Source organism: Hippopotamus amphibius, chromosome 10, assembly GCF_030028045.1.
Source record: "Hippopotamus amphibius kiboko isolate mHipAmp2 chromosome 10, mHipAmp2.hap2, whole genome shotgun sequence".
Taxonomy (NCBI): Eukaryota; Metazoa; Chordata; class Mammalia; order Artiodactyla; family Hippopotamidae; genus Hippopotamus; species Hippopotamus amphibius.
Window position 1 is genome coordinate 30,434,902 of NC_080195.1, and position 20,603 is coordinate 30,455,504.

The following is a 20,603-nucleotide window of genomic DNA, read 5'->3' on the forward strand; positions in this document are numbered from 1 at the left end:
TTAGAAAAAGTACTCATTTAAGAAAACTGCAACTAGGGAAGCTGATATTGCTAGAAATAAGGGAGTTGGGAATGGATCCTTAATCCTCTGATATTTTATTTTGTACTTAAAAGAATTAATAGAATTAATATCTGGATGTTTAATACATTCCACAATAGAGTGTTAGATATCTGTAGTATATTTTAATGAAAACTTCTAATATCTTTCTTAAGGGACTCTAATAAAAGCTCATACTTAATGAAAGCTCCTAATTATTGAATTGATTTTCTTTCTATGCAAACTTTTGATATGTGCAATGAATCAGGATATTATTTCAACTGTTCTCTTAGGGACGGTTTTGTTAGATTTCAGGCTGTTGTAATAAAAAGTGATTTCTTGGTTATGATTTTTTTATGTCAGTCTTCTTTCAGTTGTGTCTCTAGCTCAGAGATTCTTCCCTCAGCTATGTCTAGTGTACTTATAAGCCCATTAAAGGCATTATTCATTTTTGTTACAGTGTTTTTTTTTCATTCCAGCATTTATTATGGTTTTTTTCCTTAGGATTGCGGTCTCTCTGCTTCCATCGCCCATCTGTTGTTGCATCCTGTCTATTTCATCTATTAGAGCCCTAAGCATATTGATCATAGTTGTTTTAAACTCCTAGTCTGATAATTTCAATATCCCTGACATGTCTGGTTCTGATACTTGCTCCTTTTTTGAAATTGTGTTTTTTTAGCTTTTAGTATAATGTTATCTGTTTTCTTGAGAGCTAGACATGATGAACCAGGCAAAAGAAATGCTGTAAATAGACCTTTAGTTATGTGGTAGTGAGGTGTGGTGGGAGGGGGAAGTGTTCTTTAGTCCTATGATCAGGTCTCAGTCTTTCAGTCAACTTCTGTTTCTGGATTGTGAACTTCACAAGGGTTTCTCAGGTTTTTTCTCCTCCCTTAGATGGGACAGGATGGCTGGAGTGGGCTGGAGTTGGGTAGAGCTGACTGAAATTGGGTATTTCCCTTCCCCATGATCAGTTAGGCTCTGATGAAACACCAGTAGATTAGGCTCTAGTTAACTAGTTTCTCCTGACGACAAGCCTTGTTAAGAACAGAGTGCCCTGGCTACTTCAAAATGGCTCCTTTTCCCCTCCTCCTCCCAGAAAACAAGAAAATTTTTTTCTCTAATATTTGCTGTGAGAACATCTCACAACACTGTGGAGTTCCCCTCGACTGGGTGCCCTGGAGTTTCTGACTCTCAGGGTCATCCATTTGGAGCCTCCAGCAGTTCATGAATTACAGCTCAGGCTTGCCCGCCCTGGCACTGGCACTGGCACTGGCACCTGGGGAGGCTTCCACTGGTGAACCGTTTCTCTGTCTCTCCAGTTTTGGGGCAGAGGTTTGCCCACAGATTACTTCTTTTATGGATCCTAAAAGAGTTGTTGCTTTTTCAGTCTGTTCAACTTTTTACTTGTTGTTAGGGTGGAGTGGCAACTTCCAAACTACTTACATGGGGAACCGAGTACTAGAAGCCTGGATAATTTCTTAAAAATTTGTTTTTAAAACTGGACTTTATTTTTTAGAGAAGTTTTAGGTTCACATCAAAAGTTGTAGAGGGCTTCCTAGGTGGCGCAGTGGTTGAGAATCCGCCTGCCAATGCAGGGGACACAGGTTCGATCCCTGCTCTGGGAAGATCCCACATGCCGTGGAGCAACTAAGCCGGTGTGCCACAACTATTGAGCCTGTGCTTTAGAGCCCATGAGCCACAACTATTGAGCCCACGTGCTGCAACTACTGAAGCCCACGCGCCTAGGGCCTGTGCTCTACAACAAGAGAAGCCATGGCAATGAGGAGCCCATGCACCACAGCAAAGAGTAGCCCCCACTCACCGCAACTAAAGAAAGCCCGCGCACAGCAAAAAAGACCCAACACAGCTAATAAAATAAATAAATAAATTAAATTAAAAAAAAAAGTTGTAGAAAGTACAGGGAGTTCCCATATATTGTTTACCCCTACGTAAGTGCGGACAGTATCCACAACCCTACACTATTACATCATTATCACCCAAAGTCCATGGTTACATTAGACTTACCTGAAAAATCCCGAAATATTTGTAGCTTAAACTACACATTTGTAAACACTTATGCCAAAGGAGAAATCTCAAGAGAAATTGAAGAATATTTTGAATTAAGTGAAAATGAAAATACAACATATAAAAATTTGTGGGGTGCAGCTTAAGTGGTACTTAATGGAAATTTACTGCATTGAGTGGCTGTGGTCTTATGTTATAAAATTACTGATGGTAATGTTATGATAACTGGACTCCTCTAACTCAGAAAAAAATTTTTGTATGTGTTTTTCTTTAGATTTGTGTAAACGGTGAATGTGTAGAATCAAGGATACTTGCAGACAAATCATATAATTGTTCACAAAAGTGCAATGGACATGGAGTAAGTAAGCACATGATTCATGTTTCCCCAGATCACATCTCTTTTGGACCCTTTCAGATCCATCATTAGTTTATTCAACATTTATTGGGTTCCCACTGTGTGCTAGCACGTTGTATCTACCTAAAATGTGGGGTGAATTGAATTACTAAATTTGTAGCCATATGTTTTAAAGAACATTGTACAGAAATAAATTGCTGATGACTTTAACGAATTTATTATTACAGTTGGGTACTTTTCAGAGATGTTAAGTATTCCAATAAATACATTAACCTCTTCATTATGGGAAGATAATTATGCTAAAATTTGTGTGTCTGTGAATACTTAGGGTGAGGGAAAACTATTGGTTTTATCCCTCGTTTTGTAATAGACTGTTTTTTCCCCAGTGAGGCCAATTTATTTTCCATACCAAAAAAATTAAAGTGCAGTGGATAGAAGGTTGGATTGTCAATCTCAAGTGATAGTGGAACACCCCTATTTTTTTCTATTTATTTTTTAAATTTTTTTATGAGAGTGTAGTTGATTTACAGCATTGTGTTAGTTTCAGGTGTACAGTAGTTGATTTACAACGTTGTGTTAGTTTCAGGTGTACAGAATCAGTTATGCATATACATATATCCTTTCTTTTTTAGATTTTTTTCCCATATAGGTTATTACAGAATATTGAGTAGAGTTCCCTGTGCTATACAGTAGGTCCTTATTAGTTATCTATTTTATATGTAGTAGTATGTATATGTTAATCTTAAATACCTAATTTATCCCTCCCCCACCTCCTTTCGCCTTTGGTAACCATAAGTTTGTTTTCTACATCTGTGACTCTATTTCTGTTTTGTAAATAAGTTCATTTGTACCATTTTTCAGATTCCACACATAGGCACTATCATATGGTATTTGTCTTTGTCTGACTTACTTCACTTTAGTATGATAATCTCTAGGTCCATCCATGTTGCTGCAAATGGCATTACTTCATTCTTTTTTATAGCTAATATTCCATTGTATATATGTACCACGTCTTCTTTATCCATTCCTCTGCTGTTGGACATTTAGGATGCTTCCATGTCTTGCTATTGTAAATAGTGCTGCAGTAAATATTGGGGTGAATGTGTCTTTTTTTTTTTAATTGAAAGCATAGCAGAGAGTGAGAGAAAGAAAACAAGAGCGAAAGTTGGGGGCCTCAAGCTACAGCTGGGCAAAGCCCACAGTTTACTTTGACTTCCTGAATTCCTTGGGTTTGGCGCTGATGTCCAATAGGCTCAGCCTGAAGCGGCTTGAAGCTTACTTTCGGTTCCCGGCCAGTGATTGAGCTTGCATCACGGCGGTCAGAACACTGAATCCTAGCCACTAGACCAGTGGTCAGTGACAAGGCCCGGGACCTAAGGCTTGCAGAAAGAGAATTCCCACAAAGATGGAAAATAGTGAAACAAGTAAAGTATTTATTAGGGAAAAAAGAAGTACAGTACATGTGGATAGATACATGGGCAGGCTCAGAGAGAGAGTGGTGCCCTCGTGGCAGTTTGAATCACTTTTATGGGACATTTCTTCTGTGTTTCCTTTGACCAGTCATTTTGATCTGCCTGGTTCAAAGTCTGTATTTGGTATAGCTCAGGATTTTCCCATGTGCGCGTGTGCATGTCTTAACCAAGATGGATTCTACCGAAGAGGCCTATGGATAGATTTAGCCACCTGGCATCACTCCCCTTTTGACCTGCAAGGAGCCTTTCTGTGCATGTGTAGTCAGGGAGGTCTCCTGACTTCGAGAATGAGGAATATGTGGTCTCTTATCTTCTATCTGGGCAGAGCCCAGCCACCTCTGTCAATCATCTTGTTATTTTCATCTCGGAGTATCCGTCCACAGGGAACGAACTCTGACCATTTGCCCTGGGGGCCCGTCTCTCTCCTGTCTCAATACCAGAAGATAAATTTAGTCAATAAAAATAGACCTAGAAGTGTTAAAAATGATATAATTAGTTGACAGGGATTCTAAAAAGCTATTACAAATATTCTCATGGCTTTAATAAAATATTAACACAATAAGAAGAGAAATGGGAGCTATAAAAAAGCATACATAGAATTTATAGAAATAGCGAAACACCATAACTGAAATGAAAAATTCTATGGATGGTACTAACAGCACAACTGACACAACAGAAGAAAATGTCAGTGAACTTAAAGATAAGGCAATAGAAACTATTGTAACTGAAGCAAAAAAGAAAAAAGACTGGGAAAAAAAAAAGAATCAATGACCCATTAGATGCTGTGAAATGGTTCAGCACATGTGTAATTAGTGTTGCAGAAGAAGAGAAAGAGAGGAGGCTAGAAAAAATTTTAAGTAATTTTCAAAACTTGATAAAGCATGAACTCAAAGTTCCAAGAAGTTCAATAAATCTCAAGCCAGAAAAACACAAATATACACCAAGACACATTATAATCAAATTACTGATATCAACACTAAAGGGAATATTTTAAATGTAGTCAGAGGAGAAAGGCACATTGCATCTGGAGGAACAACGATAAGAGTGACTTCAGGCTTCTTATCAGAAAACATGTAAGATAAAAAAATTAAGTGACATCATTTAAATGTGAGAAAAAACTGTCATTTAGAATTCTATAGCCAATGAAAATATTTCAAAAATTAAGGATATGAAAGAATTTTTCAGATATAAACATCTGAGAGAATTTGTTGCTAGAAGTTATACACTAAAGGAAATATTAAGCTATATTCAGATGGAAGGAAAATAATGTCATATGGAAATGTGGATCTACACAAAGCTATGAAGAGTGCTGGAAATGAAAAAGAAGTAGATAAATATAAAACACTATATTTCATTTAAACATCTTGAAGAATACAGTTGACTTTTTGAAGTAAATACAATGATAATATATTCTGGTGTTTATAGCACATTTAGACAAAGTTGTTTTGTTTCTATTGCTGTGATTTTCATTTGCATTTCTCTTATGGTTGATAGTGTTGAGCATCTGTTCATATTCTGGTTGGCCATTTGTATATCATCTTTAGAGAAATATCTACTCAAGTCCTTTGCCCATTTTAAAATAGGTTTATTTGATTTTTGTTGTTGTTGTTGTTGAGTTGTAGGATTTCATTGTATGTTCTGGATATTAACCCTTTATCAAATACATGATTTGCAAGTCTTCTGTTCTACAGGTGGCCTTTTCACTCTGTTGATTCTTTCCTTTGATGCACAAATATTTTTAAGTTTATTGTAGATCCATTTGTGTATTTTTACTTTTGTCACTTGTGCTTTTAGTGTCATATCCAAGAAATCATTGTGAAGTCCAATGTCATGATGCTTTCCCCCTATGCTTTCTTCTTTGGGTTTTACAGTCTTAGGTCTTACATTTAGATATTTAATCCATTTTGAGTTAATCTTCATATATGGTGTTCAACTTCATTCTTTTGCATTGGATATCTACGAGGGTGAGTCAAAAATTATCTGCACTCCAGTTATATTAAAACTTCTATAAATTCTACAGCCAGAGTGCAGATAATTTTTGACTCACCCTTGTAGTTTTCCCAGCACCATTTGCTGAAGTGATTCTCCTTTCCCCATTGAGTGGTCTTGGCACCTTTGTCAAAGATTAGTTGATTATATCAGTAATATGTTACCAATAACAGTAACTGAATAGATAAATGGAGGTATGGGAAAACTCTTTTTTATAGTATAAACAATATAGAAGGAATAATGGAATTAAATAGTTATTAATGGATGCTAAAACTAGCAGATGAAAGTTTTATGATGACCCAGATACTTACATACTCTCACAAGTATCTCCTCACAAATTACTTATTAATTACAAATGGAGGCATGGTAACTTACAGTGGAAAAAACTTGGAAGACAGCACCTTAAGCAAGTGATCCAAATGTAACAACACAATATTAGGACAAACTGACAAGGTGTGTCTCCTGAGAAGGACAGCATTACTTCTGTGAGGTATTTCAGAGTAAACATGCATATACATACACAACAACATGAAAGTGATGTGACAGAAGCCAGGGTAATGGATACCCCAAACAGAACACTTTTCTTCTGTACATTTAAGCCATGGAATAGAGAAATTAGATTCATGTTTGTAAATTGAGATCTTAGAAGTTGAGAGATGTTTTATATTATATCGAGAAGTAGCATAGCATAATGGTCAAGGGCAGAGACTTTGAAACCAGATTGCTTTGGTTTAATCCTGTCTCCATCACTTACTAACCATGTGACTTTCAGCAAGTTAAATATCTGTGCCTCCATTTATTCATCTGTAAAGTGGGAATAATAATATCCCCAACCTTATAGGGCTGTTGTGAGGATTTAATGAGTAAATCTATATAAAGTGCTCAGAATAGAGACTCGCACATAGCACCATAAAGCTGTTTGCTATTATTAATTAATTAATTACAGAAATTAATTATCTGATGCCCTCTTGGAATACAAAAAACCTTTGCTTAAAAATCAAACAAACAAAGGCTAACAAATTAAACAAACCTGATTCTGGTCAGGGGCAGTGTTATGCTATTAAATGTTTACTAGCTTCAGGGAGGGTAAAATCCTCACTTGTAAGTACAAATACTTCACACTACCACATGATATCACCAAACTTGGTGGTGGAAAGAGATGTACACACACAGTCAGCACTGGGAGCTAATACTGGTTGGCTCTAACCACTGCTGGAATGGTCTCATTTTCATTAGAATTTAAGTGGGTGTTTTTGAAATTGCACCCTAAATTTTCAGATGAACACCTTAAGGTGTTGGATTTTCCAGATGCAAATATTGTGATCCTCATTTTATAGCTTCTTTTTAGTGTGTGTGTGCTGCACTCACTTTAGGCTAAGAAACCAAGCATTTCATTTGTAGAATTATCTCTGTAAATAAATCAAATAAAATTACACTAGATGAAAATACAAAAGTAAGCTTGCTGATCCATCTGATAGTTTTACTTTCTATGCGAAAATATTTTTAAATGATCATCTGAATTAAAAACATGATTCTAGGTGTGCACTTCCGCGTTGACATGCAATTGTACTGGTGGCTACCGCCCTCCGAATTGCCAACAGAAGTCCAGAGTATCTTCTAGATTGCCTGAGGGACAGGGCAAGTATCTATCTCTTCACGTATCCAGTTAATAAAATTCTCAAACTGCTTTACCTTCACAAAAACAAGGTTAGGTTTTTGCTACTTAGAAAGAGACCAATATTTGTAATTAAAAGGTAAATAGGCTTTCTCAAGAAATAGAAACCAAATATGCTTTCTTTTTTTTTTCTTTTTTTTTTTATATGATTTCAGAATCTTGGTTTCTGAAACTTCTCACTTTCTTCATGTGCCTCTCTGAGAGAATTTCAGTGCTTCTCACCAAACTGCTCTCTCTCTGTTTGTTTGTTTGTTTATTTATTGTAGTAGGTTCTTGTTGGTTATCTGTTTTACATATAGCAGTGTGTTCATGTCAATCCCAAATTCCCAACCACTGTCCTTTTAACTGGAGATCATCAGTGACTGTGGTCACTGATCATATCCTTGTAGAAAAATGCAAGAATGAGATGGATGTTGTAGTAGATGCTTTGTATACCACTGCAATCCCCCCAACAAGAACAAAGTCCCTCATTTCACCAGCTTCTGGGAGGGATGGCTAATGCCTCACAACTGAGAAGTTCCCTAAGCTTTGCTCTCTGCTGAAGGGAACTGTTAAATGTTACGCTCCCTCTCCTCAGGGCAGCCCACATCTAATGACTGCTCATGTGGGGCTACCGTTGCCTCAATTTGGGACCTCTCTGAAGGACCAGCCCCACTTCAGCATTCCCTGTTGGAACTGCATCATGGTTCAACTTGTTCCTATGCCCAGACCTGCATCCCTGACTTCCTGACACTTGTTATTACCAAGAGCATTCTTCAGTTAACTACTTGCATGCAAATCTCCATTGTAGAGTCTATTTCCTAGGGCTCCGAAGCTCCAACAGTTGGCACCAGGAGTGGTCCTTAGAAGCAGATGCTGAATGTGATTTTGGAGTTGGATCTGTGTCTGTCTGGCTGGCAGTGACTACCTGACCACTGGCCATAGGTGCAATATTGATAGCTCCTGGGATAGGATAGTAGTAGAATTTTTAAAACTTTCACCAGTGCTGAACTAGGAGGGATGCTATGGAAGAAAATGCATTGGCTGGTGCAACATCACTGGCATTCAGTGTTAAGTAAGTAAAAGGTAGTTCTTGTAACAACTAAGAAATTAGATAGCTCTTGCTTGAAACAATGCATTGGAAAAAGTATGATAAATGCTTATAAGTAGTTTATCCCCAATTTAAAGCTAATTGTGAAAACCAGAGTGCTTTCTTAATCTTGCTTTTTTCCCCTAAAATTAACTTTCGAATATGGTTGAAGCTGACAATATCTCTTAAAGGTTTGATTTACTTATGTCTGACTTTCTCCTTTAAACTATCTTTCAACCTTTTCCCCCTTTTATGATTGATCCTGTGATCTCAGCTCTATACAAGCAACACACACTGTGTCTAGCAGTGTTAATAGGTGTCTGTTGAAGAAATAAAGGAAATAGAAAATGTTTTTGGTCTGAAGGAGTTTACAGTTTAAATGCTAAAAATCTATTAATTGCTGCTAAAGAGATGACAGAATGGGCTAAAACAACATTCTGGTTGTTTACCATGACTAGTTTTTGTCATTCATTCATTGATTTAGCAAATATTTATTGAATTCCTAGTGTATACCAGCTACTCATTATGTGGCACTAGGCATGTACAGTGAGCAGAACAAAGTCCCACTCCTCATGGAACTTTAGGAATACCCAATGCTAACTAGTTGCAGAATTAGGATTAGGAATCAAGTCTCCTATTTTTTATGCCAACGCCGTTTTAGTAGCACTGCAGCGACTCCATTCATAAAAAACAGATCCCTAACGTCAAAGAGCCAACAATCTAATAAAGAAAACCAGGATATGCACAGATATGGTGAAGTTCTGTGATAATGCACCTTGTAACAATGCAAGTTTGTTGGATAACCTTACAGATACATTATATTTCATTGAAGTTTTGGGGTCTCATAATGGAATTTTGCTGTAGTTGCTGTATAACGTAGAATACGTTAAAACTTTCTGGAACTTAGTTTCTATTTTAGAATGAGAGTTTATAGAGATAGTCTTAAGTATTATGATTCTGTTATTATTTTTCCATGTTCCTTGAATAACAATAAAAACTAAGAACATTGTAATTAGTTTGCTGTAATTTGAAAGTAAAAGTAGACAGCTTAATTTTTTTACTCTGATTTTTCAATGTCTTTTCAATGTATTTTTATTTTTAGATTTAATCATGGAAGGAGGTTTTGAGAAGGCTGGGAAGAAGCAATGGCTTTTGGGTATCTACATTGCTTTACCTGTTCTCGTCATAGCAACCATAATAGCTGTTTCATGGAAGCCTTTGAAAAAATGGTTCAACAAGGAAGAGGAATCCCAAAGTAGCGAGTAAATTGAATTTGTGTTCTGAAGTTAAACTTTAGTACCATTTAAATCTAGCCATATTTAAGGCAATCTTATGAGCCACAACAATACTTTACATTTTACAGGAATTTTGAATGCTACATCAGTATCTCATTTAATTACTTGAGATAGTTTTGAATATCCTTATTTTAAAGATGCAAAAATTTTGGAATGTGGTTTTAATAACTTGCTGATGTCATTGCCTTGGTAATTGAGAGAGGAAGAACTAAAGTGTATCCATATCTATTGCTTTCAAATGCCCAGTGATCCATGTCACCTACACAAAGTATTTACTTGGAATGCATATTTATGAGCCTTATCACAAGTGAAATATTTCAGTCTGCATTGCTGCCTCATGTGAGAAATAATTTAAAAAATATTCTCTGGGGAAAGTCTTATGGCAAATTTATAATTTAGTCTATAACATATTTTTATTTTAAAAAATAGTTCAAAAACAAAGAACAAGGTGACAAACAACCATTTGCCCACCACTGGAAATAAATATGAATGTTTTTCTTGTTTCTCTTATGAAATGAGTTGTTGTATATATAGCTGCAGTCCTCTTCTGGTATTATCTCCCTCTCTGCAGAGAACAGCCTCTACACTGAAAGTTGGTATATGTCCTGTGTTTTTACTATATGGTTACATCACTGTGCCATGTCTAAAATTATATATAATTTTAAATATTTATCTTTTCTCTATAAATACATTTACTCTTCTAATTCTAATTTTGTTTTTTTCTTTTTTCTCTTTTTCTTTTTCATAAGCAGTCTTCTCAGAGGTTTTTCTATTTTATTGGTAATTTTGAAATATAATTTGTGGTTCTGATGAGGTCTCTGTATTTCCTTGTGTTTGTTGTCTTTAACTTATGCTCTTTTCCTCTTTTCTACTCTCTTTACCTTTGCTATGTTTTATTCTACCTTTGTGGAGTCTAGTGCTTTATTAATTTTCAGTCTTTCTTATTTTTCTAACATGCTTTTAAAGCTAAAACGTTCGCCCTTATATATCATTTCATCTACACTCTCCAGTTTTTAAGATACAGCTGATAATCAGTTAAAAAAATTAGAAACTTCCAGTATGATACCTTATGAGGGTGAGTCAAAAATTATCTGCACCCTGGCTGTAGAATTTATAGAGTGCAGATAATTTTTGACTCACCCTCATATTTAAATCATGAACAAGTCATGGTCTTTAGTTTTCAGTTATATAATTTATTTTTGTTGCTGGAAAAATTATTTTCCAACTCTATTACCTTATTGGAAGAGCCCTGTCTCTATGATTTAGACTCTTAAATGTTGGAACCAGAAAGGGAGTCATTTGTATGCTTGATAACTTACACTTCAATTATTGTGATATGATGTGTTTTTCTCTTTGTTTTTAGAACATACTTTTTAATTGTGTTGTTTCAAATCATCTTTGTACTTACTGGGTTTTAAAGTTTTTTCTCTACTTGATAATTTATTTTCAATGAGAGGCAAACTAAGGTTTTCTAATACATTGTGGCTTTCTCTGTGTTGAAACTTCTGCTTTATGTATTCTGAGGCAGCGACTAGCTGCATAATGTTCAATGTGGTTACATACTCTTGGTGTACTTTCTTCTTATCGTTAGTAATTGTATCTTAAATTCTATTTGCATTCTTTAATAATGCTGTCAACTTGCTCTTTGAAAGCTAGACTTACCTATCACATATTTTTTCATCCCTTATTTTCAACCTTTCTTTGATTTTAGTTTTATCTTATAAACAGCCTTTATATGAAATGTAGCAATGGAGTTTGTTAGGTTTATATGCTTAATGTATAATGGCATTGAAATTTACCACCTTATTTTCTTCCTACTTACTATCCTCTATTTTTTTTTTGCATTTTTTTCCTTTTCACAAAATACATTTTCTTGATCGTGCTTTTTCTGTTTCTTTTGCTTCTATTTTGTACATTTTTATATTCTGTTTTTATTGTTTTAATGATTTCTGTTAACTTTTAGTATTTGTCTCTGATGTTATATAATGTCTTAATTTAATCATTGTATGTAATCTTCTGAATCACACAAGGACCTTAACCCTTTAACACTAACCTATCTTTCAATCTGTTTGCCATTTGGCTTTTCAGTTTCCTCCAAATAAATTTTGTGTTATTTTGTTCTTATCATTATATTTAGTTAATAGTTATTAGGATTTCCTGTTATATTTCCCAGATTCTTTACTTTACTATTCCTTGCTTTTAAACTTAGTTTTGAAACAAGTTAAGAAATATAAATATTGCAAAAATAGCACAGAATTCCGTTGTAGTCATCACTTAGGTTTTCTTAATGGTAACATCTTACATTAACACATTAACATAGTGCATTTTCACAGCCAGGGAAATATTGGTACAATATTCTCTATTAAACTATAGATCTTACCCATATTCACCAGTGTTTACATACATATACTCAATTTTGAGTATGTGTGTGTATGTATTATGAAATTTTGTCACATGGTTTGTGTACCAATGCTATAATTATCGCCATTTTTTTTTGGAATCCTGCTTTTTTCATTCTAGGTTCAGTCTTCTTGGAGAAGTACCTGCTTCGGTAGTTATTACATTGATGGTCTATGTGTAATCATCTGTTTGACTTACATGCCTAAAAATTGGTTTTATTTCACTTTCACTCTTGATATTCTATATGGGTACAGAATTTTAGGTGGACAATTATTTCTGTCAACCCTTCTAAGATACGCCATTGAGTTCTGGCACTTACTGTTGTTGAGATGTCTGCCGTCAGTTTACGTTCATTTTTACCTTTATAATTGCTGTACTTTTTCTCTATGTTAGCTTCTCAAGTTTTCTTTTGTCCAAGGTATTATGTTACTGAATTATTACTTGTTCTGATATGAGTTTTTTTTATTTTTCCAGCTCTGAATTCAGCATAATCTTTAATTATCATGTCTTTCTTCCATTCTGGAAGATTTTCAGTCATTATGTCTTCAATGATTGACTCTTCCCCATTCTATCGCTCTTATTTTTCTGAAATCCCTGTATTTTGGGGTCTCCCATTCTCGCCTCCTTGGTAGATGGTAATGGTTTTTCTTTTCCTTCTCTTTATATTTCTTCTCCTCCTTTTTCTCCTTTCCTTCAGACACTAAGAATGAAGCTTTTAAAAACTGAGATATAATTTACATGTAGTAAAATGAATCTTTTTAGTGTATGTGATTCTATGAATTTAACAAATACACACACTTACTACAACCACAGTAAAACACAGAGCAACTTGTCACTGCAGAATTCGCTTTCACCCAACCTTCAGCTCGTGGCACTGCCAGATGTCCTCTTTGCCTATAGTTTTGCCAGTTCCAGAACTGTGTATAAATGGAATCGTATACTGTAGTATGTAATCTTTTGAGTCTGTCTTCTTTTCCTTGGCATAATGCATTTGGCATTTATCCATGAATTCACAAAGTGTGCTTCTCTGGATGGAGCAGGCTGGTGCTTCAGTCACAGCCACATTCCTTTCTCTTTGCCTTCCTTTTTCTAATCATTTTCCTTCACTCATCTCAGGGAGCTATCTTTCTCTGAGTGCGTAATATCCTCAGCAAGTACGTTAATTCTCTTGGCAAGAATCTTACCCTTAAATCATTTGTTTTCAATGCCAATAGCATGCTGGGTAACATTATAGACTCCCAGTTTTGGTAACATTTGTGGGGCATTCCTTTTTTAAATAGTACCCATTCCTTTGATGTCCACAATATCACCTTTTTTGTAGGAACAACCCCATGTTTTCTAAAAGGCCTAGAGAATTGTATAGCAGGTGCCTCTTTTCTTTTGTGTTGGTCTTTTTGACACATTACCGGAAGATGGCAGTTTTAGCTGAAAGATCTCATTTTTTAATTGGGTAGTCTTTTTATTATTGAGTCAGTCAAAACTTTTTGATCATTTAAACAATGGATTGTTTGTTTTATTATTATTTTGTTTTGAGTGTTCATTATAAATGCTGGATACAAGTGCTCTATTATATATATGATTTGCAAATATATTCTCCTGATCTAAGGCTTGTCTTTCCATTCTTTTAAAGAGCAAAAGCTTTAAATTCTGATGAAATCCAATGTATCAGTGTCTTCTTTTATAGATCATGATTTTGATGTATCTAGGAAATATTTGCCTAACCAAAATTCCTAAAGATTTTCTGCCATGTTTTCTTTTAAAAGGTTTATAGTTTTAGGTTTTGCGTTTAGGCTTATATCCAGTTTGATTTGTTTTATATGAGTATGGATTGAATAGTTTTTTTTCCTGCTTAAGAATATCCAGTTGTTCTAACACCATTGCTTTTAAACTTGTTAATAAGCACAATGGGAATAGTTAGCACTCAGAGGCAATACCCTTTTGTGTAACTCTGCCAAACTCACTGTGAATTATCAGATTTTTCAACTCAGGTGGTGGGGACACAAACTATTCTTGTCCCTAGATAGCACAAGGGATTGCTTCCTTTATTAATTTCTAATAATTTTTCTCTGGCTCAGGGAGTTTCCTCGCTTGTGTTCAATGATCGGCACTCTGCAGAACACTCCAGGGGCACCCTCCACAGATCTCAGGAGCTCTCTGTGCATCTCTTTCCTTCTCTGGTATTCTGCCCTGAGAATTGCAGCTGCCTTGGCATCCCCAGTCTCTGTTACCTCAGCTCAGAGAGACTTCTGGCTTTGCCTGGGTTCCTCTTGCTATGCTGCAGCATGGAAACTCTCCCCAGGCAGTAAGAAGGGGCCACATAGGTCTCACCTTTATTCCCTTCTCTCATAGAGCACTATCCTGCCTAATATTCAGTGTCTGAAAACCAGTATTTATTATATTTCGTCCAGATATTCAGTTGTTTCAGGCAGGAGGGTAAATCCAGTCTGTTACTTCAACTTGACCAGAACTGGAAGTGTCTTTATCATTTGTAACTGCATTTTTATAGTTCACTCTCCACCTCACGTTCTGTGTGATTTCTTCAGATCATGCTCTCATTTCACCAGTTCTTCCTTCTCTGTCCTGTTCTGGATTTATGGATTCTATTCTTGCAAAGATCTCTATGGAGATTCTAAATAGTCTCGAAGTTGTTTTTAATCATCTGTATTTCTTGGCGTGTGAACTCATTGTTTTGCTGTGGCTGCTGACATGAACTATTAGAGGTTTGTAATCATAGACTCTTTTCTCTTCAGTGTCTGTGATTTTTCCCATGAGCATTCTGCATGCCCTATGTTGAAGACATACGCATGTGGGTGGTTTCATTTTTCCTTCTTTTAAAGAAAAAAATACTTAAAACAGCTGCTGTGTGCATGGTGTCCAAGAATTTGTAAGAGTGTGAACAGATGCCCTGAAAGTACGTCTTTTGGAGGCTTGGGCTCTTTAGTGATATATTTTGCCCCATCTATTACTGCTGCATATCCCCCTTTTCCTGCTGCATTCCAGAGGCCACTGGTCAGAATTTTTACTGTCCCTGTTTAATGGGTGGTAAGGACATTCATGGCTCGCAGGTTAAGTGGCTCCAGTTAAGGAGCTCACTTATTTTCCCCACAAGTGAAGGCCTCATAATTTAACTCCTTCTAAGTCAAATCTTAGAAGGGCTATTAAATCTCTAGTCCCAAAGTCATATAACTGGTTTAGACACCCCTGCAGTCATTCACTTTTAGGTCCCGTTTACCCTTTGAACTCTCAGTTTCTTCATTTTTTTACTAGCACCAGGAGAATTCTTTTCTTATTGTTAACCTCAGTTATCTATTAACCGTTTTTCTTATTTTTTTCAGCACTCCTATATGAGGAATGGAAAGGGGAATAGTCTCACTCTGTCAGATTGTCTAGAAGTCAGTATGAGTTTTAACTTATAAAATGTAGCATTTCTTTATTAATGAATAAAAAGTTAAACGTTGGGGTATAAAGGTCAGAATCAGGCATTCAGGGTCAAACCTATATTCTGTGTTCAGAAATGATAAGGAAAAAGCAAATCTGTGCCTTCTTCATAATTTCCTTACTACAAGTTTGAAATGCACTCTTTGTGGATGAGGTATTAGGTAAGTAAGAATGTTATTTATTTGCATCTTCGTTCAGTGACATTGGACATTATTTTCTTTTTTGGTAACCTATCTTGTAAAAGAGGTAATACTAATAAAATGGCGTGACTTTTATTTATGCAGTTGGCAAGCTCTCTTAGGACTAACTTTGGACACTATTTTCCTTTTCTTTTTTTTTCACATATCCAGATCAGAAGGCAGCACTCAGAGAAATGCTGGCAGGTAAGTAAATTGGAAGGCATCTTAAGACACATGTTGAAAATTAAGAATGAGTTAATAATTCACAATATCTAGATACTGTTTGAACAGCTACAGTTGGTAAAAGTAATCAGCTGAAAACCAGGCTACTAAATACATAGTAATTTAGTTTATAGAAAATTATTCTTTTATTCATTTAGTAAATATTGGACTTACTGGAAATAAGTAGACTTATTGGAAGTCTACTCTGAGGAAACAAGGAATAAAATGCCTGGCTCTAATAAAAGATAGGATATGTATAATTACTAAAGAAAGAAAGGATGTATAGTGCCTAGAAATGACCCAACTTGGGTTATATTCATGTACTGGTTGGGTAAACAAACAAGCAAATGCTTGACATTTGATAGATTGTACATAGCAGACTCATGTATAAATTTCGATGATAATTATGGGTTGGTGAGAACTAATTATAGTGATTTAACTGTGCTTGTTTTTGATCATTAATAAAGAGCATATTGTCCCTGTTAATATTTCTTAATCATAAATTCAGTCCTTACTGTTTTATAACTGCTATACCAACATTCTGTTTGTCAGATTTATCTGATACAACTTTTCCATCCCCTTACTTTCAACTTTTTATTTAATTTGGTGTCTTAAAAACAGCCTGCCAACGGAATTTTAAAATATGTAACTTCAGGAGTTTCTCAGTAGTTGAATTTAATATGTTTATATACTTATATGTTTGCTGATATGTTTAGACTAAATTCTACCATTTTGTTTTTTTTCTATTTATGTTTTTTCAATATTTTCTTTTTGTACTTTCTTGTATTCCATTATATTGATTGTGCTTTCATTGTTTTTTCTCTCTTTCTATCAACTTGGTCATTATATATTCTAGTTATATCCTTTTAGTGATATTCTTTAATTATTAAATTATTTTATTATTATTTATTAAATTATTAAATTAAATGTAGATAAAGTTATAATTTTAGATATAAAAGTACCTATAATCGTCTTCTAACAATTTATGGATCTTATCCCATTAAACCTTAGACTCTTTTCTTCACTCTTCCGTTGTATTATCATTTGGTTTTTAGTTACTTGTGGATTTTAACCTGATACAAATAAGTCATCATTATCATTATTATATTTAATCAAAACATATTAGGATTTCACTACATGTGTGTCACTTTATTTACTCACTATTCTTTGAATTTAATTCCATTTTTTAATGTTGAGTTTCCCTTTTGGTGAAGTACATCTCTTAGAATTTCCGTTAGTGAGTCTGTGTGTCTTTGTTTTCACTCCTGAGTATGAGTTTTTATAGTATGGACTCCTATGTTGAGAGTTATTTTTGCCTCTGCTATTTGAAGATATGTCCGTGTAGTGTGGCATTTACTATTGATGATGATAAATCTATTAGTGTGTTGATTGACTTATTCCTTTATGATTAATATGAGTTTTACCTAGTTATTGTATTTCTATTGCTGCGTAACAAATTACTGCACACTTAGTGAGTTAAACAACATTCATTTACTATGTGTAAGTTCTGTAAGTGAGAAATCCAGGTGGCTTTGTGTGGGCTGTCACAAGCCTGACCTGAAGGCCTGAAGGCCAGGCAGGGATCATAGCTCATTCAGTATGTAAGAAAAATCCAATTTCTTGTATCTGTAGTTCTGAGCTATCTCTTTCCTTGTTGCCTGTCTGCTTGGATCCCCTCTGTCTCCCAGAGACCATCTGCATTGCTACTCATGTACCTCCCTTCACCTTTAAAGAAACAAGGGCATGTAAGTCTCTTAATTTCTCTCCTCTACCCGCACGAGAAAACTCTGCTTGTAAAGGGCTGACCCGATTGGGTCAGGCCCACTAAAATAATCTCTGTATTTTAAGGCCAACAGATTTGGAGCTTTAATTACATTTGCAAAATCTTTTCAGAGCAGTGTCTTGAAGAGTGTTTGAATAACCAAGGAATGGGACTCTTAGGTGGCCATTGTTAGAATTCTGCCTAACACAACCTCTGCATGTATTCTTTGTCCTTAGAGTTGGTATTTTGTTATAATGTATTCTGGTAGAGATTTTTTTTTTAACTCGTATGCTATACCCAGTATTTTCTTTCAATGTGAAGACTCATACCTTTCTTCAATTTTGGAAAAGTTCTAGACTTTTTCTCTTCAAATATTGACTCTCCCCCATTCTAAATTTTCTGTTTCTAAATTGTTCCATGTTTCTTAACTGGACTTTTATGTACATTTTATATTTCTGTTTATCTAGTGTTCTGGGTGATTTCCCTAAACAGTTTAAAATCAGCAATTCTTTTTTTTTCAGTTCTGTCATTTCTTTTTTTTATTGAGGTATAGTTGATTTCTAAATTTTATAAGTTTTAGATATACCACATAGTGATTAATAATTTTTATAAAGATTATGCTACATTTACAGTTATTATAAAATATTGGCAATATTCTCTGTGCTGTACAATATACCCATGTAGCTTATATATTTAAACATAGTAGTTTGTACCTCTTAATTACCTACCCCTCTCATGTCCCTATCCTCTTTGCTATCTCCACTGGTAACCACCAGTTTATTCTCTATATATGTGACTCTATTTCTTTTTTTTATATTCTATTCACTACTTCATTTCATTTTTTATATTACACAAATAAGTGATAACATACAGTATCTTTCCCTGTCTAATGTCTTTCTCTGACTTTATTTCATTAAGCATAATACCTTCCAAGTGCACCCATATTGTTGCAAATGGCAAAATTTCTTTCTTTTTAATGGATGAGTAATAGTCCATTGTGTGTAAATATACCACATCCTCTTTATCCATTCATCTGTTGATGAACACAAGGTTGCTTCAATATCTTGGCTGTTGTAAATAATGCTTCTACAAGCATTGGGGTATGTGCATCTTTTCAAAGTAGTGTTTTCATTTCTTCAGTATATACTCAGGAGTGGAATTACTGGATCATATGGTAGTTCTATTTTTAATTTTTTGAGGAACCTCATACTGTTTTCCACAGTGTTTGCACCAATTTACATTCCCATCAACAGTGTATGAGAGTTCCCTTTGCTTCACATCCTCACTAACATTTGTTATTTGTGGTCTTTTTTTTTCCCTAATAAATTTATTTATTTATTTATTGACTGTGTTGGGTCTTCATTGCTGAGCACAGGCTTTCTCTGGTTGTGTTGAGTGGGGGCTACTCTTCCTTGCAATGCATGGGCTTCTCATTGCAGTGGCTTCTCTTATTGCAGAGCACAGGCTTTAGGTGCGTGGGCTTCAGTAGTTGTAGCACGTGGACTCAATAGTTGTGGCACACAGGCTTTAGAGCACAGACTCAGTAGTTGTGGTGCATGGGCTTAGTTGCTTCGCAGCATGTGGGATCTTCCTGGACCAGGGCTCAAACCTGTGTCCCCTGCATTGGCAGGTGGATTCTTAACCACTGAGCCACCAGGCAAGTCCCTATTTGTGGTCTTTTTAATGACAACCATTCACACACATGTGAGGTGATAGCTTGTTGTAGTTTTGATTTGCATTTCTCTGATGATTAGTGATGTTTAGCATCTTTCCATGTGCCTGTTAGCTATATGTATGTCTTCTTTGGAAAAATGTCCATTCAAGTCTTCTGCACATTTTTTAATTAGTTGTTTTTTTTTTGAGTTGAATGAGCTACATATTTTGTATATTAACCCCTTTTCGGTCATATAACTTGCAAATATTTTCTCCCTTTCAATAGGTTGTCTGTTTATTTTCTCAATGGTTTCCTTTGCTGTGCAAAACCTTTAAAGTTTACTTAGGTCCCATTTGTTTATTTTTTGCTTTTGTTTCCTTTGCCTTAGGAGACAGATCCAAAAGAAATATTGCTGCAATTTATGTCAAAGAGTGTTCTGACTACATTCTCTTCTAGGAGTTTTATGGGTTCCAGTTTTAATTCATTTTGAGTTTATTTTTGTATATGGTGTAATAAAATGTTCTATCTCATTCTTTTAGATATAGATGTCCAGTTTTGCCAGCACCACTTACTGACAAGACTGTCTTTTCTCCACTGTATATTCTTGCCTCCTTTTTTGTAGGTTAATTGACCATAAGCTCCTGGATTTATTTCTGAGCTCTCTATTCTGTTCCATTGATCTATGTGTCTGTTTTTGTGCCAGTATCAAGCTATTTTGATTACTGTAGCTTTGTAATATAGTCTGAAGTTAGGGAGTGTGATACCTCCAGCTCTGTCCTTCCTTCTCAACTTTGTATTGGTGGTCTTTTGTGTTTCCATACAAATTTTAGAATTATTTGTTCTAGTTCTGTGAAAAATGCCATTGGTATTCTGATAGGGATTGCATTGAATCTGTATATTGCCCTTGGTAATAAGATCATTTTAACAATATTGATTCTTGAAATCCAAGAACATAGTATATCTTTCCATCTGTTGTGTCATCTTCAGTTTCTTATATCAGTGCCATAGTTTTCTGAGTACAGATCTTTTGCC

At 35.1% G+C, this 20,603-nt stretch overlaps 1 protein-coding gene across 1 annotated transcript in view; it reads left to right on the top strand.

Annotated features, from left to right (window-relative positions):
- ADAM32 (ADAM metallopeptidase domain 32) overlaps positions 1–20,603 on the top strand; it is a 155,617-nt gene that overhangs the window by 117,841 nt on the left and 17,173 nt on the right. The window contains 4 exon segments of the mRNA XM_057696399.1: positions 2,336–2,419; positions 7,416–7,515; positions 9,724–9,777; positions 16,105–16,137. Coding sequence (XP_057552382.1) covers positions 2,336–2,419; positions 7,416–7,515; positions 9,724–9,777; positions 16,105–16,137 — 271 coding nt within the window.